General features: G+C 39.4%; 4 protein-coding genes across 6 annotated transcripts in view; 1 reads left to right on the top strand and 3 right to left on the bottom strand.

Moving 5' to 3' along the window:
• LOC118703736 (V-type proton ATPase subunit S1-like protein) overlaps positions 1 to 1592 on the bottom strand; it is a 41670-nt gene extending 40078 nt beyond the window's left edge. The window contains exon 1 of the mRNA XM_045571690.1: positions 1477 to 1592. The gene's annotated coding sequence lies outside the window, so the exon portion shown is untranslated. The remainder of the gene's footprint in view (positions 1 to 1476) is intronic.
• A 176-nt stretch (positions 1593 to 1768) lies between these two features.
• RPS23 (ribosomal protein S23) lies at positions 1769 to 3588 on the top strand. The gene is made up of 4 exons (XM_036410763.2): positions 1769 to 1902; positions 2347 to 2506; positions 3156 to 3276; positions 3397 to 3588. Exons 1-4 carry the CDS (start codon positions 1899 to 1901, stop codon positions 3541 to 3543), a joined length of 432 nt encoding a protein of 143 aa, XP_036266656.1. The 5' UTR covers positions 1769 to 1898; the 3' UTR covers positions 3544 to 3588.
• Positions 3589 to 12343: 8755 nt separating this feature from the next.
• LOC118703316 (60S ribosomal protein L27a) lies at positions 12344 to 12860 on the bottom strand. The gene has a single exon (XM_036410166.2). The coding sequence runs from the start codon at positions 12827 to 12829 to the stop codon at positions 12383 to 12385; it is 447 nt and encodes a 148-aa protein (XP_036266059.1). The 5' UTR covers positions 12830 to 12860; the 3' UTR covers positions 12344 to 12382.
• Positions 12861 to 13736: 876 nt separating this feature from the next.
• Positions 13737 to 22632, bottom strand: part of ATG10 (autophagy related 10) — a 183613-nt gene continuing 174717 nt past the window's right edge. For all 3 annotated transcript variants that reach the window (XM_045571688.1, XM_045571689.1, XM_036410163.2), the window contains 3 exons: positions 15223 to 15320; positions 14460 to 14575; positions 13737 to 14138 (listed from right to left, as the gene is read on the bottom strand). In XM_045571688.1, the coding sequence (XP_045427644.1) occupies positions 14476 to 14575; positions 15223 to 15320 (198 nt within the window). In that variant the 3' untranslated portion in view covers positions 13737 to 14138; positions 14460 to 14475. The remainder of the gene's footprint in view (positions 14139 to 14459; positions 14576 to 15222; positions 15321 to 22632) is intronic.

Raw genomic sequence — 22632 nt, 5'->3', positions numbered from 1 at the left:
TTTTCCTGCTCTTTCTCTTTATTGATGACTTTGCTCAAAACTGAAGTTCTACATCTTCCCATGAACAAACCTTCCAATTTACTTAGTTATACTTTGCCTTCTGTACTACGAAAGAAAAATTATTATTACTCTGAGGTCAACTCCTCCACTTGGACTCCCCTCTAGTCCATTCAAGGACTTGCTCCTGCAGTTATCCTTTCTAAGTGAGTTATCTATTTCTTCTTATTGGGGCAATCCCACCAGCATACAAAAATGCCACAAAACAAACCTATCCTGGGTCCCACAGCTCTCCTCAGATATAGCCCCTTTCCTCTACACATTACAGAAAAATTCCTGCCGGGACCGGTTTGGCTCAGTGGATAGAGCGTCCGCCTGCGGACTGAAAGGTCCCGGGTTCGATTCCGGTCAAGGGCATGTACCTTGGTTGCCGGCACATCCCCAATAGGGGGTGTGCAAGAGGAAGCTGATCGACGATTCTCTCTCATCGATGTTTCTAACTCTCTATCCCTCTCTCTACCTCTCTGTGAAAAATCAATTAAAAAAAAATTCCTTGCAAAATCTATCTCTAGTTACTGTCTACACTTCCTTCTCTTTCCCACTCTATTGACTCCACTCCAGTCTCAACCAGCAAAACAGTCCTCATTCACAGAGCTCCTCTGTCCTGGTCCTTCGGTTCCTGAAAAGCTCCAGCTCCTTCTACGTAGAGAGAACTCTTCTTCCTGGAAGGATCTACCCACTCTACTGGCCTATGGGGCTCCCTCTCTTTAGGGATTTCAGCTCAACTGTAGGGTTCACCACGATGCTTTCTTCAGCAACCCTATCAAGAGTAGCCAATCTCATCCCCATGTTAGTATCACCTTAACCAGTTATATTTTCTCTATAACACTAATTACTAGTGTTTATAAATAAATATAAATTACCTTGTTTATTTAAAAATATAACCTATTTCCTGCCTTCTCACATCTAGAATAGAAACTTTGTAAGAGTAACCTTCCCTCCCTTGTTCCCTGTTGTATTCCCAATGCCTGGCACAGAGAACACCATTTAAAAAATAGTTCTGGGATGAACCAAAATCGCAACAAACTCTTACTCTGCAAAACAAACCGAGATTTAAAGAGTTAATTAAATGAATTGCCCAAGGTCGCACAACCAGTAAATGGCAGCTTTGGGGTTTAAGGCCTGGTCTACTTCCAAAGCTTGGGTTTTTATTTTTTACTTAAATATATTTCACTGATTTCTTACAAAGAGGAAGAGAGAGCTAGAAACATCATGAGATAGAATCGTCTATCAGATGCCTCTTGCATACCTCCTACTGGGGATGTGCCTGCAATCAAGGTGCATGCCCTTGACCAGAATCGAACCTGGGACCTTTCAGTCTGCAGGCCTATGCTCTATCCACTGAGCCAAATCGGCTTCAGCTAAACCTTGGGTTTTTAATTACATCACATGGCTTCACTTAAAACGATTTCCATTTACCATGCTGCTTGCGAATTGGGCTTTAAGGCGCAGAGGTCTAAGTTTCCACACTATGAGCACGTGGCCCGCACTCCGCGTCCTTCCTCCGCCCCGCGCCGCCAAGCCCCGCCCCCGAGGCTTTGCCGACCGCGCCAGTGCCATCCTGTGAGCGGGTCCTCGTTCCTTTTGCCTCCGGCATCCACATAAAAAGAAACAAACACCGACCTAAGTTATATATCGCTGAATGTCAAAAAGGTTAGATAAGACGTGGGTTCTGGAAAGTGGTGCACATTTGTCTCTTTCCACTGAGAGGCTCCAGACTCGGGTCAGGCGCGGCGCAGACAGCCGCCAGGGTCCTTGGCGGGGCGGGGCCTGCGCGCGGGGGCTTGTGGCTCCTTCCTGGCCTCCCTCTCTCTTTCGCTCAGGCCCGTGGCGCCGGCAGGATGGGTGAGTAGTCCCCGCGGGGCGGAGGCGATCGCAGGCAGAAGCCGGGGGTCCCAGGGGCAGCGGGCGGGTGGGAGCGGAGCGGAGCGGAGAGGAGGACGCCGGGGCGGGGGGTGAGGACTGAGGCGGGAGGCCCGGCGCCCGCAGCCACATGGGCCGAAGCCGGAGGGGCCCCGTGCGGCCCGGGCCGCGGAGTTGGGGAAGCGGGGCTGCCGGCGCTGCTCTGAGCCTGGGCGCGGGGTCGGGCCCTTTGGGAAGATGCACCCATTGGAGCGCATGTGCCCACCTCTGAGTTGGTTTAAGGGAAGCTGAAGTGTTGGGCCATGTGCCAGGATAGGGTGTCAGAGCTCCCCGGCGTGTGCAGCTGAGGTTAGCGTCCCGGGAGTTAGGAGACACTGACAAAGGACGCTTTTCCGGAGGAACTAAGGCGACTGTTGTGGTTTGTAGGCAAGTGTCGCGGTCTCCGAACTGCCCGGAAGCTCCGCAGCCACCGGCGGGATCAGAAGTGGCATGACAAGCAGTACAAGAAGGCCCATTTGGGCACGGCCCTGAAGGCCAACCCTTTCGGTGGCGCCTCCCATGCAAAGGGGATCGTGCTGGAAAAAGTGTAAGTAAAAGTTCACCGTCTTTTATTTTACTCTGGTAATTCATGCATTTAAAAAAGTTACACAATCATAACTTTTTTAAATGCATGAATTTATGCTATACATACACTATAGAGAGTTGGTAAATGAGGGTTCGGAGGTTAGAAGACCAAGGGTTTTGATACCTCAACATTATTAGCTTGAAGGGATTGGAGGGGAGAAATAGGGGACCAGTCGCAGTGTGTGTGTGAACTGTTCTAAGCTGTTGACATCCGTGAACTTGTTAAAATGGAACCAATCACACCTCCTTGAGAAAACTGGAGTTTCTTGCCTGAGATTTACTGCTAAAGTTGAACCACATCACATGAATTGACAGTACTCAAACGGGTTTTTACTTCATAAGATCAATCTATCCAATCAAGTTTAGTGACAGTGGAGTGTTAAATTCAGAATTTATCTTGTTTTCGTATTTTATAGAGGGTCAGGTGTCTCCAGTTGTGCCAATGACACTAAGACAGGAGATACATGGTTGAAACCACAGGCATTTAGCAATTTAGGAATAGATAGAAAAGGTAGAGACCATACAGACTAATATGTTTTGTGCTTAGGTGCTTAATGGACTAAAATGTATCCCCTTTCAGAAAATCAACTCTTGTGCTGTTTCTGTTTCAGAGGGGTTGAAGCCAAACAGCCAAATTCCGCTATCAGGAAGTGTGTCAGAGTCCAGCTGATCAAAAACGGCAAAAAAATCACAGCCTTTGTACCCAATGATGGTTGTTTGAATTTCATTGAGGTAAGTGCTTTTAAGTCTTCTAGCTTCTGTTCCTGGGGCTGTATCCCCCAGTTATCTTATATGATGAATATTTTTAGTGGTTGTTACTGATACCAAAATAAACTGTTAATTTTATTCCAGGAAAATGACGAAGTTCTGGTTGCTGGATTTGGTCGCAAAGGTCATGCTGTTGGTGACATTCCTGGAGTTCGCTTTAAGGTTGTCAAAGTAGCCAATGTGTCTCTCTTGGCCTTGTACAAAGGCAAGAAGGAAAGACCAAGATCCTAAGTTTTGATGGTGAAATCACAGTAATAAATTTTCATATGCCTAAAATGTTTTTGTCTTAATTTTCCTTACTGCAGACGTATTGTATAACTTAAAATTTTAGGAGATTGGGAAAACGGTTAATTCAGAATTCTCTAGAGGAAATGGTATTCATAGCAGAGTTGTTACCCCCTTCCCTCCCCCCCCAAACCACTGAAAAAACAAAACAGTAAATTTAAAAAATTGGCCCTAACCGCATTGGCTCAGTGGACTGAAGGGTCCCAGGTTCAATTCTGGTCAAGGGCATGTACCTTGGTTGTGCAGGCACATCCCCAGTGGTTGGGTGTGCAGGAGGAAGCTGATTGATGTTTCTAAGTATCCCTCTCCCTCTAAAAAAAAAAAAACAACAATGAAATATATTTTTTTAAATTGCCTGGCTGGCCTTGTTAGGTGGTTGAGGTTCGTCCTATGAACCAGGAAGTCGAGGTTCTGATTCCTGGTGGAGGCACATGCCAGGATTTCGGGCCACTCTTTGAAATCTATAAAAATATATATTTTTTAAAATAAAACAAATCTCTAAACTGGCAGAAATCACCTTGGATACATCTTTGGACCCAATATAAATACTATCAAATTGTTCCCTGCTCTGGTGTTTAGTATGTAAAGGTCAGTATCCATGTAGCTTCCATGGTTGACAGCAAAATTTAGGCATTACGTCATTTAATAAAGTGGATTTCAGGCATAGAAGAAAAGCTTGTTCAAGGGAAGACCAGTTATATAAAGTGTTGTGGGTCCTGAGTTTGTCAGTAACTGATAGACTGACTTTCTACTACAAAGAACAAAGTGAATGGGTAGTAATGGTCAAATGGGTTGTGTTTTCATTGTTAAAGCTGGGTATTGAGTCCATGGGGTTCATTACCCATGAATTGTTTAAAAATTTGTATGGGGGGGGGGGAGGGTGGATTTTATCTGCAATGAGGCTCATTAGCCTTAAGTCTGAGAAACTGCAATTGGTAGAATTAGTTAAATACAAGTTGATTTCTATCTAACCATATCCTAGTGTTAGGTTAGGGTTAGGGTGTTAGGAAAATGTTCTTGGGCTTCCCATAAGATCAAAATGAATTCTTAAAGGAAACCCTGTGTCTCACTTCTGCTTTGTTCAAACTTGCATTCCTCATCCAGCTTCATGTGTGTGGCATTTCCCCTGCTGCTCATTTCACATGTTTATCCTTTCAAATGTGTGAGCGGTTATCTATTTCCACAGGAGTGTAGAGGCCAGCTTCTTTTTAACTGACGTATTTGACAGCATTGTGTAAGTTTATGAACACCTTGTTAATTTGGTATATTTAAATGTTAAATAGGCTGGCTGTGCTTGGTTTCCATCTACCACTACTAGTGAGTATAGTTAGTTGCACACCGTATTCCTTTCCAAAGGCTGACCAGATGCTTTGGGGTTGGCATACCTGACCCAACCCTGGAGATGCCTGGGCCTCATTCACCTGGCCTGGACCAGAAGAGCCCAGGGAGGGCCAATGCTGGGTTCAAGTGTGGGCAGTGCGGGTAAGTTCACAGGTACTGCTGGAGGGAGGTGGTGTTCCTGGCCAGGACGAGAGGGTAGCAATAACTGCTGCCTGCCTGCAGCCTCCAGTCCCCTGCAGGGCTGAGACCTCAGCCTAGAAGGAAGTAAAACACACCCTGCAATGACGGCTCCTACTTGTCTCCAGGATGCACCTGGACACAAATCCTATGGCTAAGGGACAAGACCCTGAGGACCTGAAGCTTTCAAATTGCTGCCAAGGAGCTCTTCTCCCTCAGAATAGGATGTAATTGGCCCTAGATCACTCCAGTCAGAAGTACCAGCTCCCTCTGCAGGTCCTTACCAATGATCTGCTTAATTATTTGTTGTATAAGTTATTGACAAATTCTGTTCTCTAGTCTACTCAGTGTGGGAGTGTTTGTTCATTTAAGTTTAGCTTACTAAAAATTATCACTATAGTTAATTAGAAATAGAAAAAAATAAGACCCTGGCTGGGTAGCTCAACTGATGTAGGGGTGTCGAACTCAATCAGAGAAGGGGCCAAAATCTAAAATCCAGCCTAAATCGAGGGCCGAATGGTTTACTGAACAGTCATAAACTGTCATTGTGATGGAAACGCAGCGGAGTGCAGTGATGACAGCGCGGTGCGGGCCACATTGCAAGGCCTGGCGGGACGGATTTGGCCCGCGGGCCTTGTGTTTGACACATGTGGAATCATTAGAGCATCATCCTAAAACTCCAAGGTTGCAGGTTTGAACGTGTCAGGGCATATGCAAGAATCAACCAATGAATGCATAAATAGATGGAACAACAAATCAATGTTTCCCTTTCTAAAATCAATAAATGGGGAAAATAGAAAAAATGAAATGGGGAGAAAATAGATACAAGGAATCACGTTACTTGATTGGTTAAATTTGTTCTTTTAGCAACGAGCTAATGTTTGAATGTGTACAGCAGTGGGTAGAGTAAGCCACATAATTTCTTTAATAACAGCTGAGAACAGTTGAAATTTACTTGTTGAAACATTTGTCCATTAAGACTTGCTTTAGAAACAGTGATAGGAGATATTTTTATCATACCTTTTTCCCCAATAGCTTTGTTTAGCATTTATTTATCCAGCTTATAATAAGGTTTTTTTCTCTATAGTTAGCAGCTTCAAGTATAAAGCCCCACCCTCCGAAGTAAAAGGAGAGGACAAAACCCCAAAGATTTTAACTGCTGAGAATGGAGTAAAAGGACGGAATACAATAGATCCTTGGGTTACGTCAGATCTGTACGTTGGGGCTATGTAACACGATTTTCACTGTAAGTCGAAACCCACCTACATGAGCACCTATGTCACTCACATGAAGCACTTACACAGCAGTAATGTAGTGAAACAGTAAAAAAGGACTTAAAAGAAAGATAACAATTCCTGACCTTGTAAATAAATAATAAAAAACAAAGCACAGTGTACATACATTAAAATGACAGAATTTTTTTTTTTTTTAAATAAATGGAGATGGCAGTGTAACCACAAAGCAACGTACGTCGAGTCCAAAGTAACCCGAGGACTGCCTGTATAGCAAGCAAAAAGCATTCCGGACACACTTGTAAAAACAATATAATGGCTACAACTTTAAAATGTTTGAACAAATAGATATAAAATTAAGGGAGTTAAATGAAGCAAACATGGCAATAATTGTAATTGCTGATTCTGATTTTAAGTATGTGAGGTTTCATTGTATTTTGAGTATGTATGAAATTTCTCAATAATTCTTTAAATTATATATACTTTGTAATTTTTAACTCCCATGCTTCCGGTTGTATAGGAAGCAGTACATGAACAGTCAGCTCTGACTGGAGGGAAGTGGAGATGTGGGCAATCAATCATGTGGACAGTGCACAAGATGAAAAATTAACCCAGCACCACTGAGAAATGTGTAATATCGGGAAGGAACAAAGCTGGGAATGCATGCATATTTTAGTAAGACAGGAAGAGAAAAATGTTTGATTCAATAATAAAAGCAAGGTAAAGAAATTATTTCCAAAGATTTTAGGAAATGGTAAAACAGATTGCTGCTGGGAAAGTAAATTGGTACAGCCTTACTGGTACACAGTTTAGCAACATCAAAAGTCTTAAGACATTCCATATCTTTTGATCTGCTCATTCCTTAATAACAGACCTTTTATTTTTACATACATTATATATGCACAATAGAAAACTTAAAGATAGCAACTGTTCCTGCACACATTTCTGACCGAATTACATTTGGGAAAAAACAAAAAAAGAAAAAAAAAAAGCTCTGTGACAGAAGGTTTTTTCTATTCTACTAACAGGTTCTGACAATGCAAGAATTAAGTATTCAATGGATTATTGGTAAATGAACAGTGAGGAATTAAGAATAACCTAAAACCCCAATGGCAATAGAGTTATTTGGTACATTTTTATCTAGAAGAAATATTATTTTAAGTTGCTTTTTTCAAAGAATTCTAAATGACATGGAAAAATGTTCCAAATATAATATTACATGGAAAAATCAGGATGTAAAACCAAATGCAGAATGATCCTAATTTAGATATGTTTAAACTAATACCAGGAAATATATCAAAATTTAACTGCAGCTTTCCCTGGGTGATATATATACTTAAATAATTTTTAAATTTTCTCCTTCAAATGTTTCCATGGCTTCCAAATTATCTGTGAGGACTAAAATCCTTTTCAAAAATGAGCTCTCGGTTTCAGTCTGTGGAGAGATAAGTAGAGCATTTCAAAAAAGCCACAGTCGCCTAGGTTCACTTCCAGTCCAAATTCCCACCCTCCATCCTCCTAGGTAACTAACCTCTCCTACAAATCTGTCATGCATCCTTCCAGGCCATTTTTTTTTTAAACCTACATTATATATGCACTACAGAAAACGTGGTATTGGTGTATTTTTTTTTATATAAAATAGTATTGATCGTACTGTTTACATCTAGTTTTTCTTTTCTTTTTTAACTGTTTATGAGCACTGCCTATTTTGATACATGAGATTGAATTCACTGCCCTTCACTGCAATACAGAACCACATTTTATTTAGCCAGCTCCCTATTAATAAGCAGGAAAAGGGTGGGCACTCTCTCTCTGAACCAACTGAAGGGACTGAGGAGACCACCTCCCATTTCGCTGCTGGTGTCAGGGGGAAGGACTCTTCTCTGAGAATGGAGTAGGTGGCAATGTGCAATGAGAAAAGCAGGTCCAGACTGGCGCCTGCAGAAAGCAGGCCCTTCCCCTGTGCTCAGGGATGACCCACAAAGACAGAGACTACCAAGTGCAGGCACCACGCTAAACCCTGAGGATCTGGCACAGACATGTACATAACAATGCATCAACGGCTGCAGGGAAGCTGGACTATGATTTCCCATTAACCTATCAGGGCATGCTTTGTTAAATTTCTCTCTCACTGTTATGACTAAGTGATTTCTGGATACTATTTTAAAAGCTTTAAGATAATCCAAGAAGTCATAGGCTCTATTTGTTCTCATGTGAAGTTAATGAATTAAGGAATAAATGTGAGTTTCCCATTTTCAAAAAATAATTTACAGCTGAAACCGGTTTGGCTCAGTGACTGAGAAGTCCCTGATTCGATTCCTGTCAAGGGCATGTATAATACCTTGGTTGTGGGCACATCTCCAGTGGAGGTGTGAAAGGAGGCGGCTGATCGATGTCTCTCTCTCATTGATGTTTCTAACTCTCTATCTCTCTCTCTTCCTCTCTGTAAAAAATCAATAAAATGTATTTTGAAATACTTTAAAAAATAAAATAATTTACAAAATGGGACTTGGTGATCACTCTTCTCTAACGAGAATACAGGATACCTGCAACAGAGCTATATTACCACTAGGTGTCGCAATTGACAGCATAAAAGTTGAATAGAAAGTAAGGTCTTTACTGCTTGAAAGAACATTACCAAATATAAGAATAAAAATGTGAAAACACTTTTATAGACACGCCCTATAAAAATCTAGCAGCAGTGGGGACCTATGTACATATTAAAGTAGCACAAGTGCACAATAATATAGTAGTTCATATATCCTTCTAGAACAATCTTCAGCAACCTACTGGGTTCCGGCACTGTGAGAGGGCACAGGCCAGGCTTGGGGACCAGCCCCACCCCAAGTACACAAATTTCATGCACCGGGCCTCTAGTTATATAATAAACTGTTAAATATAAGTGTTTCCCTGAATACTATGAGCCATTCTACCGTGTTTCCCCGAAAATAAGACCTACTTATAGATTTCCTTCTGAGTGAAATATAAGGCATCCCCCCTGAAAATAAGCCTCCCTCCCCAGGTTAAACATGAGAGATTTGGTCCACTGATTCTGAAAGAAATGGAGTCACAAGAAATTCACCAGGAAATTCAGGAATTGGATTGTTACGATGATGTTCCAGAAGATGATGACATGATTGTCATTGAATAAATGAGTAAATTCTTGATACTGTAGGGTTCACAGTTTGTCTGGTTTGTATTGACAACTACCGTACTACCGTACCGTATACAGGTAATAAATTTTCTTTATTTTCATTTAACAATAAATGTGTACCATATTCTTCTTCATGGAAAAATAAGACATCCCCTGAAAATAAGACCTAGCGTATCTTTGGGAGTAAAAATTAGTATAAGACACTGTCTGATTTTCGGGGAAACAGGGTAGTAAATTATTGTACCCAAGGAGGTGGTCATGGGAACCCCAATTTAAGGCTGATTGGTTAAAAATATAGGTGTCAACCTGGGACTTGAGATTGGAGTCTCAGATGGGGGCAGTCTTGTGGGATTGAAATTTTGACCTACAAGATCTGACACTGACTCCAGGCAGGTAGTATCAGAACTGACAGAACTGGTGTGTTGTAGGACACCTAGTAGTGTCACAGCATTGTTTGACGTGTGGCAAACCCACACATCTGGTGTCAGAAGTGCTGTGAGCACGGCAGTATTGTGAGAGTAAAGGAGTCACATAGAGTGTTCTTCCCAGATACACTCTATTTCACACACACAAAAAATACTGGTCATAAACCAATAAATTTATTTCATTTCATCTAATGCACTTCCTTCCACTAAGAACCAGAGGCTCAGCGAGTCCTGTGACTTGCCCCAGGTGAAACAGTAAGCCAGGATTTAGGCCTTTTAGGACACTGGCAGGCTCTGTTTTGGAAGGCTCCAGGCAAAACTGAACAGTGTCCCTGGCATACCCCAGCCCTTTCTGCACTCCTGTGCCTTCTAAAGCCAGTGGGCTAGTAACCTGCTGGCGAGAAAACTGGCTCAAATGTATTATGCTGATTTATATGAAATGGTCATTTGGAAAATACAGGTTAGTTCTAAAATGCAGATGTGATCACTTTAACTACTTTACTTGAATATTCCCTCAGTGGCTCTCTGTGGGTTTCAAGACAAATACAAATTGTCAGTGTGGCAATAAAGGCTTCTCCAGACCTGGCCCCAGCTCCACGAGCCAGCCTCTCCTCACCACTTCCCCATCTGCACCTCCAAAGGCTCTCCTCCTCTCTCTTCTGCTGTGGCTCCACTCACATCCTCTGCGAACGTTCCCTCACGCTTGCTTCCCACGCCCTGTCACAGGCTGCATCTTACTGTCCCCGGGCCTTCCCCTGGTCTTCTCCACTGGACTGTGGCATCTTATGAGCCAGGGTCATGTCTTTCTGTTTGCCATCCCTGGCACCTAGCACAGTACATAAGAGGAACTCAGTAAGTATCTGCTGAAGTAAATGTTTGCATATTCTTATTTTCAAATTTTAATCCTAAAAAAATCCCAACTCATTGGAATATCAGCTCCCTGATTTATATAAAGAGTTGATTTGACCCTGCAGATCTCCACTTCTGAATATCTTGAGAGTATGAATAAAAACTATTGTTTTTAATAAATGGAGGTGAAAATCCAGTTTTGAAATATTTTACTACCTTTTCATTGAAGGGGTATATAGTTTTGTGCTTATAACCTTCAGCTTGTAGGCTAGTTCCCCATGATCAACACTACCTCTGGTCCTTCCACTGGTTGCTCAATGGACTGGCTTACTTCCTGGAATCCTCAGACCCGGCCTTCTTTGGAACACAAAGCATGGACAAACAGCAACTCTTCCCAACATGCCCCCTTAGGACATTCCCCCAAAATGGGTCATCACCTTACATTATTTATTTCCCATAATTAAGAAAGGAGAGAAATCAGAGTGAAAGGAAGACAACTAAATGCCAATAAGACTTTGTACAGTGAGTAACACCAGTAGAGCTCTCCCAGCGGGTGGTCAGTGATGGCTCTGAAGAAGACTGAACCTTAGAGGATAGGCTGAGAACTGGGTAGGGGGATAGGGAAGGAAGCTTTTCCAGGTGGAAACAGCATGGTGCAAGGGTCAGGTAAGGATGTGGGCAGAGGAGAAGTGCCCGTTTGCATTGGGGAGGAGTCAGGCATGAAATGAGGTGGGAAGAAGGAGGTGTGCTGGGTCCCCCCAGAAGCAGGGGCCGATGATCCATGGTCCCCCTAACGCCATGTGGCACTGTTGGTTATAAAGTACTTCTAGACTGACCTGTAGTTTTGATCTCTGTGCTCTTGTTTGATGAGTGGGATAGATACTGTAGGCTTTTTCGATAGTAATGGTGAAAGATGACAGGAGATTAAGAAAATCGGCCTAAGTCACACAGGGAGCAGCTAGCCAGACTCACAGATTCCTCTGTATTTCACAGACCCAAGAATTGGAGTGGGCCTCACAAGCCACATAGTTAAACTGAGAACCAAAGAGGCGAAACAACTTTTCCAACGTCACACGAACAACAGACATTAGGAGGCTGGCTGGTGGCAGCATTAACCAGCCTTATTTCTGACTGAAGGGCTTTGCCTTATATTCGCTGGAGAGGAATCCTAGAGAGAAAATCCTCATCTTCCAGAGAAAAAACTGTTACTTTGACAAAACAAATTTCTTTCCAATGTTTTATAACTGTTGGGATGACAAGTCTGCTACATAACTGTATTTTTAAAAATGAAAATTTTTATCAACCAAAAATTAATTTTTTTTTTTTAAGTGAAAAACAGTCTGAAGGAAACAGCTGCCAAGGAGAGGGATCCATCTGGGGAGATCTCCGTCACCTCCCGAAGCACTTCAGAACTTTTTCCTCCACTGAGTTTTCAGGTCTCCATTAATCAGTTTGTTTTGTTTTGTTTTTTAACTTAAACAAAACCTACACACTGGCCCCAAATTGGTAGACTACTGTCATCTCAGAAACGGTTAGAAAAGGTATTTCTTTTTTTTTTTTTTTTTTTGGTACTTGGACATTTTAATGGAACTTCCCTCCATGTAGCTTCAAGCTACCAGGACACAGGCCCCACCAACACCCTTAATCTTCTCCTCGGCTCTTCTGCTGAAGAACTTGGCCTTCACAATGACAGGCTGCTTTGGGAGCTTTCCCTTCCCCAGAACTTTGTAGTAGCCCGATCGCACCACATCAATGATGGGAGCAACTCCAGTCTTGCTTTTGGCAGCATTTACCCGAGTCTGCTCACTGACCAGGGTCCACAGTTTATCAAGGTTGACAGTTGGGCAGAAGCTCTGGTTCCTCTTTAAGTGGAAATGCCTCATACCAACTTTCCCAAAGTAACCTGGGTGATATTTGTCGAAGTTGATCCTGTGATGATGCAAGCCACCAGCATTACCGCGGCCCCCCGGGTGCTTCCTGTGCTTGCCGATGCGGCCGTGGCCGTGGCTCACGTGGCCCCGAAGTTTTCGGGTCTTCCTGAGTCTGGATGGCATGTCGGTGGCCGAGCTGCAAGAGCTAGAAAAGGTATTTCTAGGCAAGTACATAATCTAGATGATGCATTAATTTCCCCCCCCCCCCCCCCCCCCAGAATGACCTGCCTAGAGAAATGGCTTGCCGAGAAATCTGTGTCTCCATTAGGGAGAGTGGGGGGAAATCGCTTGCAGAAGTTGAAAAGATGTTAAATGGTAAATACCAAAATGCCCAGCAAGCATGTAAGCAGGCTCTCACCCCAGAATGATTATGTGCAGATCAGCATTTTAAATTTTACTTTTAGCTTTCCTAGCAGTTCAAATTAACCCTTTCTCTACTTCTGCTCCCTCCGTGAGCGTTCTGCCCTTACCATACAGACTGGAAGAACTGTCACAGTTCTCTTCCATTCACCCTGCACCCTACCCGCTCACCCCAGGGGGCCTCCTTGTGAACAGCTGCCTCCTGGACTGCCTTACTCTCCGGAAGTCTCTCAGGGCAATGCCCAGACACATGCTAGCAAGTCAGTCCAGCTTGCTAGAGCTACACACAGAATGGGAGGAGGCCTCCCAGGAGACCAAAGCAGCACAGATAAATGCCACACACCACACCAGGGGTTCCCCAAAGCCGGAGCCTCAGAATCACCCAGAGAGGCTGTTTCCAATGGTGGCAGCCAGCGTTTGTACTTGTGAAACAGCCTCGGTGATTCTAAAGTGTATCCCTCAGCAACAGACACTAAACTAGATGCTATAAAGAGCCAATTACACTTTTCTCTTCATTACTAAACAAGCAACTTCCAACCAAAAATTCTTCCTGCTTAGGTTCATCTTAATACCTCACTGGCTAGTAAACTTACTGACAAACTGGGTGAATAACTATCAAATATAAAAAAGGTGAATATAATATAATAAATAATAAATATTTATATAATGGTTTACAATATTTTCCCATTTATTAATGATCTCACGTGGCTCTCAGACAACCCTATTGAGGTAGCTTGTTATTCTCATACCAAAGGTGAAGAAAACAAGTCTCAGACATGAAAAAAAAATGACTTGAAAATGCCTGAATGATGTCAGCATTTCTATATCAAGTTAGATTAATTTTTTTTTTTGCTCTTTATATTGATTTGTGTCTTTGGGGTGTTTCTTTTAAATATATGGAATATCAGTTGCTGCAGACATTTTCTTCGAAGGGAAAAAAACAATCCATGTCAAATCCTGGTGAGCTGAAAACTCATGACATTTGGTCCCATTAAAACCAGGGTCAGCCATCAACTTCCCGCATTCTTCATGCTGCAATTAATTGCTAAGCTCTTCGGCTCAGCAGAAGAATCTGGGGAACAAGAACAAAACAAAAGCCAATAGAATAAAATAAGGTTAACTGAGCAAAAAGACTTATTTCAAGAATATCAATTCTAAAATAAAACCACTCAGTCCTTTGTTGTGAGTGTCACTTACAGCGTAGTAAAATGCTTCCTAAATGATTGGGTGCTAGTTGGTTGGAAAGTTTTAAGAAACAAGTCAGTGATCAGCCTATGAAATATGAAAGTAAACTTCATATATCGTGGGGCCGGCAGAGACTACATATTTACATGCAACAGGGACGCCAGGATCTTTGTAACAGCAAGCACTCAGTCCAGGCTTTGCTTTTTACCTCGCCAGTCGACATTTCATTCATTCTGAGAGGCTGCTCTGGCATAACTCAGTGGTAGATTCAGCCCAACAACTGGCCCAACAATGCTCAGCCAAGATGTGATGTAGTTGACATTCCTGGGAAACAAGTGAAAAGACAAGCAAGTCAGTGTATTTCCATTATATTTGGACGAATGATAGAAATCAGTGATTGACAATAAAAGAAACAAGGCTTTCTTCAAAGATGTGTTCCCACCACTTGAAACCCCACCATTTCCAAGCAACTGCCCTGTTGCTTGACAAGGACTCAAGCTCCAGAAACACTGTAAGGATCCCTGACTAAGGCACTGGGACTCCAAGATTCCCCTTGATGATTCCAATTTTACACCTAAAATTTATAGCATTTGCTAAGGTGGTAGAGTGCAGTGATGAAGAGCATGGCTCTAAGGCAAAATGCCTGGTCTTTCAATTTTCAAATCCCAGTTCCACCACTTAACTAGCTTTGTGACCTTGGCCAGATCATTTAACCCTTCTGTGCTTTAGCTCCTTCCTCTGTAAACTGCATAAAATAATAGAACTTGGCTCATGGGGCATTATAAAAATCCAATGCATTAATATATCTGGAATAGAACAGTGCCTAGCACACAGTAAAAATCAATAAATGTTAGCCATTATTATTATTACCAAGAATATTTCTTTTTTAGCTTAGCTTCCAGAGTCACATAAAAAGATTTATACTTTTAAAATAAGAGTTAATGCCAATGTATCTTGATAGTGTTTCTTACCTATTGATTTTTCGAGAATTCTTTAATACGGGAGTCATAAATTCATTCGTCTTGCAGGGATGGAGTACAAAAAAGGGTTGCCCAAGTATGGGATGTTCCTGTAAGAATGAGAGTGGGTCCAGAATGGCCAGTATGCGTTACTTTGAAAAAGTTAAAATACAAAATCTGATTTACTCCTTTAAATAAAGGTTTGTTTTAAATTCCAGGCTGTGAAAATCAACCAAAGGCAAATAAAAAAAAAAATTGAAATGTGTGTCATAAAAAGCTGCTAGCACAGAGAGAGAGAGTCTGCACCCTATTTGAAAAAAATACTAACTTAAAACTTGTAAACTTTTTTAAAAAAATATATTTTATTGATTTTTTACAGAGAGGAAAGGAGAGAGATAGAGAGCCAGAAACGTCAACGAGAGAGAAACATCAATCAGCTGCCTCCTGCACACCCCCGCAACCAATGTACATGCCCTTGCCCAGAATCGAACCTGGGACCTTTCAGTCCGCAGACCGACGCTCTACCGCTGAGCCATACCGGCTTCGGCAAAACTTCTAAACTTTCATTAAAATATTTAATCTACAGATACAGGAAGTGCAACAAATCCTAAGTAGAAACATAAAGAAAGCCACAGGTAAATACATTATAGTCTAAAGCTGAAAGCCAAAGATAGGAGGAAATCTTAAAAGCACGAAGAGGGAAAGGACTCATCACATAAAGAGAAATAACAGTGCAACAATGGCTGGCTTCTCATCAGTTCAGAAGGCAATAGAAGGGCCTGTTCAAAATCCTAGTGGAAAACACACACACACACACATACACACACACACACACACAAAACACACACACACACACACACACACACACACAAAACAACCAACAAAAAATCTAGAGATGTCAACCAAGAATTCTTTATCCAGCAAAACTATCCCTCAAAAAATAAAGGTAATTTAAATATTTGCCCAGGGAAACAGACTGAGAATTCCTTGCTAGGAGAGCTCCCTTATAAGATATACTAAAGGAAGTCCTTCAGACAACAATACCAGAGGGTAATTCAAATTCACAGGAAAAAAATAAAAAGCATTATAACTGGTAAATACAGAAAGTTAAGTGATTTTTTTTCTATTATTTACTTTAATAGACATAAGATTATATAAACAAAAAATATAATACTCTAGTGTTGTGTTTATAGCATAAAACACAACACTAGAGTATTATATATAATGTGTATATATATATATATATATATATATATATATAAAATACTCTCTCTATATATATAATTACTCCATATATATAATTACTGTCATGTATATTATATACACATATATATACATATATATAATATATAATATCAATATATAATAGATGAACAAAGGAAGGAATGATGGAAATATATTGAACAGAGCTGCTGTATTTTAGCTAATTTAAGTCAGTATTAGCTTGTGTTCCTATTGTTAGAATCTCAGTAAGGATGTTGTTTTAAGAGAATTGGAAACCAAAAGCTCCTTCTTATTGTTAAATAAATCCTTTAAGTATGTTGTTAATCATGACCACTTTTCTAGTAATATGTCAAAAGCATCCATAATTAATGACATGATTAAACTGTATACAGTCAACACTCAATCCGTTCTCAAGTGTATCAGATTTTCTTAGTTGTGGCAAATTGACCAAATCATGAACTAGTCAGTATTTAAATACAGCTAGAAGATGATTTTAAAATACTCGAAAGAAATCCTGTTTCTAAATGTGTAAGATTACTGAATATAGGCTTTGAGTTATTAAGAATATAATAATGGTTATATAATGTAGAAAATATAACATTTCCTGATGCGATTAGAATTCATATATTCCATCATTCATCCGTTTATCAAATATTAAGTCTTCTTGTCTTATAGTGTGATAATGATTTAATGCTAACTAAAGACAAAGGATCTGTAATTTTAAAATGTGCTTACTGGCATGGGTATCTTAATGCTGTAGCAGTGACAGAATTAGCTTTGCAACCTGAACCAATACTATTTTTTCAATCACTTTCAATCAGCTGATTCTGCAAGCCAAACAATTTGTATTCAAAATAAGATAGAGAATTTTAAAATAATTTGAAGCATCTGATCAGTGTAGACAATCAATCTGGTTAATATTCTCCAAAGCCACTTTTCTGCCATGGAGATTTTTTAAGGCTTATGCTATCAGGCAAGATTATATGTATTTTCTACTTTCTCCCACAAACAGCCAGAATAGAGATGAAAGCTATCTTTAGTTGGTTTAGGAATTATGTGCTGGAGTTAAAAAAAAAAAGAAAAGAAAACACACACACACACACACACAAAAAAAAAACCCAAAAAAATAAAAACACCTAAAATCCTACACCTTATTTATTTAACATATAATTTTCAGAAATGGAAGAACATCAAAACTGTCAGGATCTTTTTAGTGACATTTCTTAGATCAATTCGGAAGGTAAATTTGTGTGAAAGTGCTACCATCTGCTGTCAGTACTAATGAACTGATGCAAATCTGCGCTGAGAAAAAATGTCAGTATGGAAATACATGCAGCCAATGATCTGTGTTAGGCTTACAACTCAATAAACACTTCTACTGGAACAAAGTTCTGCTAAATGGTTTTCCGTGAAAATAGAAATGATGGGTCAGATTTCTATCTCTGTAACTCCAGTGAAGTTATATAGACACATTCTCTTATGAAATTTAATTTAGCAATGGTTAAATGTCTCATAAAATAAGTCTGACATGAATATTGGGAATTGGTTTCAGAACTATTAGATATGACTATCACAAGGAAATGATAATACTGCACCTTCATTCTTACATCTATTAAATATGACTTACTTGGTTCATATCTTAATATTCTCAGCTCTCCAGGAGGGAACAAATATAATTTCATGTACTAAGCTTTCATCCAGTTTCATATTCCAAACTGATCAAATTTGCTTTCCACTTTGGGCACATTCCTTAGCTCTGGGGAGGGTCTCTCTCTCTCAAGTAGGATAAGGAAAATGGCTGTTGAGCACCTACAATATGAGGCACTGTGCTAAGTACTTTGTACAAGATCACCTATCTAAATAATTCTTTGATGAAGGCTTTATTATTGCCACTTTGGAGAACAGGTTCAAAGAAATTATGCTTAAAGTTATCCCTGTAGTGAGGAGCAAAGCAAGTCCACACCCTTACATTGCACCTCCTCACCCCACTGACCAGAGTTGGTGTCAGGATATTCCCTCTAGGATAATCCTCTCTGGTCCACATCTTCAAAAATATAGTTTTTTACTTCAAAATTATGTATTTTCAAAAAATTAAAAGAGCAATCCATATATAGAAAGCTCAGCACATACAAAAAACAAACAAACAAAAAGTAGCAGGATAACCTAAATAACTGTCCAACTCAGATGTAGAGCATTCATTGGTGAATCTCCTTTCAGACTTTTTATACACACACACTTGTAGTTTTCTCTTTCTTTTTATTCCCTGAACACTAAAGCTTCCTTGAGAATGAAGCTTTAGTGTGAACAGATATTTATCAAGTATCTAGTATGTGCCACTCCCTGCCATATGCGTGTTGTTGATCTTCCCTAAGTATCTTCGTCTTCTGTTTTACTGATTTCTGTACTTATTTTTATTAGTCCCATCCATATATTTTATTTGGATTTATCTTGTTGTTCTTAATTTTTAAATATTCCATGGGTGCTTATAAGAATATGTATAAAAATATGTAATATTCAGTTGTCGACAATGCTGTCCATGTGTTACTAGATCAAGTAAGGTAATTGTGTTGTCCACATCTTCTATATCCTTATCAGCTTGATTAATCAATTTCTAAGAGAAGTTGATTTGTCCATTTTTGCTTGTACTTTGTAAATTTTTTGCTTTATTGGTCCTGAAGTTTTTATCTAAACTCATAGAACTGTATCTTCCTAGAGAATGAAACTTTAGTATGAAATAACAATACATCTCTGATTAGACTTTCTGTCAATAAAGAAATTTTATCTTGTAATAATATAGCCACACCAGTTTCTCTTTACCTTATACATTTAAAACATTATTTACCTTTCAATATTTCTGTGTCCTTGTGTTTGAGGTATTTCATGTAAAAAGAACATAGATGGATTTTATTAAAGAAATACACCTTTATAATCCGTTTCTTAAATGAAGTGTTTAGTTCATTTACATGCTCTGTGATCTGATTTCATTTCTCCCATCTCATTTTAGACTTTTCACTCATTCTACTTTTTTTTTTTTTTTTAAATATATTTTATTGATTTTGTACAGAGAGGAAGGGAGATAGAGAGGTAGAAACATCAATGAGAGAGAAACATCGACCAGCTGCCTCTCACACCCCCCCTACTGGGGACGTGCAGTCCACAGACCGATGCTCTACCACTGAGCCAAACCGGCTTCGGCTCATTCTACTTTTAATGTTTCTTCTTTTGGTTTCTTTTTTCCTCCTCTGTTGCTCTCTTTTGGATTGAATGTAGGCTTTCCGCCCCCCTCATTGCTTTTTCTTTAAATTAATTTGAAAAATACATGTTATATTTCTAAACCTTTAGTAGTTATCCCACAATTTTTAAGTAAATGTTTCACTCAATAAAATTCACAAAGATATCATTCAATATTTTTGCCTTTTTCCTAAATAAATACCTTAGAAATCACCCCTTCCTGATTTCTGTACTACTGCTGTTCAGTATTTCAATTGTATCTTTTGTTTTAACCCCATAAATTAGATATTATCAGTGCTTTGTAACCCAATGTGTGTTGAGATCTACTCACACTTTACTATTCTTTTTTTTATCAATAATACTCACCTGAGAATATGTTTTTTTAAATTGATTTTAGGGAGAGAGTGGCAGGAAAAGAGAAACATCTATTGGTTGCCTTTTATATGTGCCCCAACTGGGGATCATCAAACCTACAAACTAGATATGTGCCCTGACTGGGAATCAAACCTGCAACCCTTCAGTGTATGGGACGATACTCCAATGAACTCAGCCACCCGGCCAGGAACCCCTACCATTCTTTTTGCTTACCATTTTTTCCTATTATCACATATTTATTCTTGGATCATTTTCTTATTGTTTACTACCTGTAGAAATTTACTAAAGATCTATAGGTAGTAAATAGTCCCATATAATGAATGCTTTATTTTGCCCCCATTTTTGAAAAATAAGTGTTGTAGGAATAAAATTTCAGGATACAATTATGTTTTCTCAGCACTTTATTAACCCATTTACTCCTATCCTGCATTTTTTTGTGTGGAAGTCAGTATAATCGCCATTTCTTTTCAGATCTCGTTCTCTTTGGTGTTTCACTATAATATGTCTAGGTGTGGATTTTTAAAATTTATCTTACTTGGGATTTATTGAGCTTTCTGAATCTAAATATCAGTATCCTTCAGTTTCTTCTTCTAGAATTTCTATTAGACATGTGTTTGTCCTTTTCTCTCCCTTGTATCTCTGAAACTGTTAAACTGAGAACCATCTTTTTCTCAGTTTTTGCTACAATGTATATAAATATCAATGCTTTCTTTAACTTTTTCTGCTTTTAAGTGTAGGCCTTCTAATTATATACTTTCCTTTCTAAAAATTCTATTTGATTATTCCTTAAATTTGCCTGATCATTTGTATAGTATCTTCTTCCTATATCATACTCTCAGTATATTCTTCCAATTTAAAAAATATAGTCAACATATTTATTTTATATTTTTGCACCAAAAATATATGAATATGAGGATCTGATAACTCAATTTGGTATATCTGCTGGCCTTCACAGTTAATAGCTTATTATTCTGTACTTTTTTATTGTGACCAACTAGTAGTACTTAAATACAGTAATTATTCCAACTCCATATTTACGTGAAAGTAGATTTGTGTTTAATCTACAGATTATATGGCCTGCTTTTAGAGAAGAAGGGAGAGGGAGAGAGAGATAGAAACATCAGTGATGAGAGAGAATCATTAATCAGCTGCTTCCTGCACACCCCATATTGGTGATTAAGCCCACAACCCGGGCATATGTCCTGACCAGGAATCAAACCATGACCTTCTGATTCATAGGTCGACACTCAACCACTTAGCCATGCTGGCTGAGCTATCTACATTTTAAATATGTTTATACAGAGTAAGGCTGAGAAGGTCATATGGAAAAGAGAGAACAACTTTTAAATATATTAGAGAATGATGGCTGGCACCTCTTTGCAGAGGTAATATTTGAGCAGAGAGCTAGTTGACCATGTGAAGAGCACCATGTAACTCTTTGGGAAATTAATCTTTTCTGTTAGGGAATGAGAAATGCTCAGAACTTATGACCTAGTGAGGGAAAGTGCTTGAAGTGTTCACAGAACAGCAAGAACACCAGTGAAGTCCAGTGAAATGAAGGGGGATAGTGTGATACAGAGACTTTGGAAAATTCTGAACTATGAAGTGACATGTTCTGATATATATTTGAAAGTATTACTTTTGATATTGTAAAATGGCAAGAGAGGACACAGGAAGAGCAGCTAGGAAGCACTGCAGCAACCCAGACAAGATACGATGGTGCCTTGTACTAAGTGCTAGTGTGGTAGGGGGAGAATGGTCAGGTTTGGGATTTATTATAAAAGTAGAACTAACAAGATTTGCTAAGGAATTTGATATGCTGCATGGGAAAAAATAAAATAAAAGAGCTAAGGATGACTCCAAGGTGAAATGTCTATTCATATTTTCTTGACTTCAGGGGTTTTCATATTGATTTATACTAGCTCTTTAGGACCTTTTGAGGATATTGATTCTTTTCATTCATGCAACTGTATTATGAGCCATGCACTGGATCAAATGTTAGTAGACAGTGGCACATAAACAGATAACCCCTGTTCTCATAAAAGTTGCTGAAATAATCAAGATATTTTTAATTTTCAGATTTTCATTTGTCTTTAAATTTGTTCATGATGATTTAAATGTGGAATATCATATTACATAATCAAATATATACTTTTTCTCCTTTTAAATTTATTTTATCACTTTATGTTTAAAAATCCTATTCAGAATTAGAATACTAGATATTTAACTATATTTATGTGTAGTTTACCATCAACCATTACTTGCTGTTCTCCAAACACACTGCTTTTTCTTACCTGCAGGCCTTTGTACCTGTGATTCTCTTTGCCTACAAAACCCTCTCACCCTTCCTTCCAACTAATGCCCATTTCTCTCCCATGATCTCAGCTTTCTTTATTTTAGAAATGTTTTATTTATTTTTCAATTATAGTCGATATTCAATATTAATTTCAGGAGTACAGAATAGTGGTTAGACATTTACATAACTTACAAAATGATCCCTCAGTAAGTCTTGCATCCAATTGGCAGTTACGAAATAGTCAAGGGGATGTAAACTACAGCATATGGAATACAGACAATAATATTGTAATAACT

This window comes from Pipistrellus kuhlii, unplaced genomic scaffold (genome assembly GCF_014108245.1).
Source record: "Pipistrellus kuhlii isolate mPipKuh1 unplaced genomic scaffold, mPipKuh1.p scaffold_m20_p_4, whole genome shotgun sequence".
NCBI lineage: Eukaryota > Metazoa > Chordata > Mammalia > Chiroptera > Vespertilionidae > Pipistrellus > Pipistrellus kuhlii.
The sequence above is the reverse complement of the archived record's forward strand: the minus strand, read 5'-3'. Positions and strand labels throughout refer to the sequence as shown.

What these genes read in the sequence shown, in the direction of transcription:
- LOC118703316 (XM_036410166.2), bottom strand. Translation starts at nt 12,829, where the DNA reads ATGCCATCCAGACTCAGGAAGACCCGAAAACTTCGGGGCCACGTGAGC.
- RPS23 (XM_036410763.2), top strand. An exon ending in GGGATCGTGCTGGAAAAAGT is followed by an intron (nt 2,507 to 3,155) that starts GTAAGTAAAAGT and finishes TTTCTGTTTCAG; the next exon opens with AGGGGTTGAAGCCAAACAGC. An exon ending in GTTGTTTGAATTTCATTGAG is followed by an intron (nt 3,277 to 3,396) that starts GTAAGTGCTTTT and finishes ATTTTATTCCAG; the next exon opens with GAAAATGACGAAGTTCTGGT.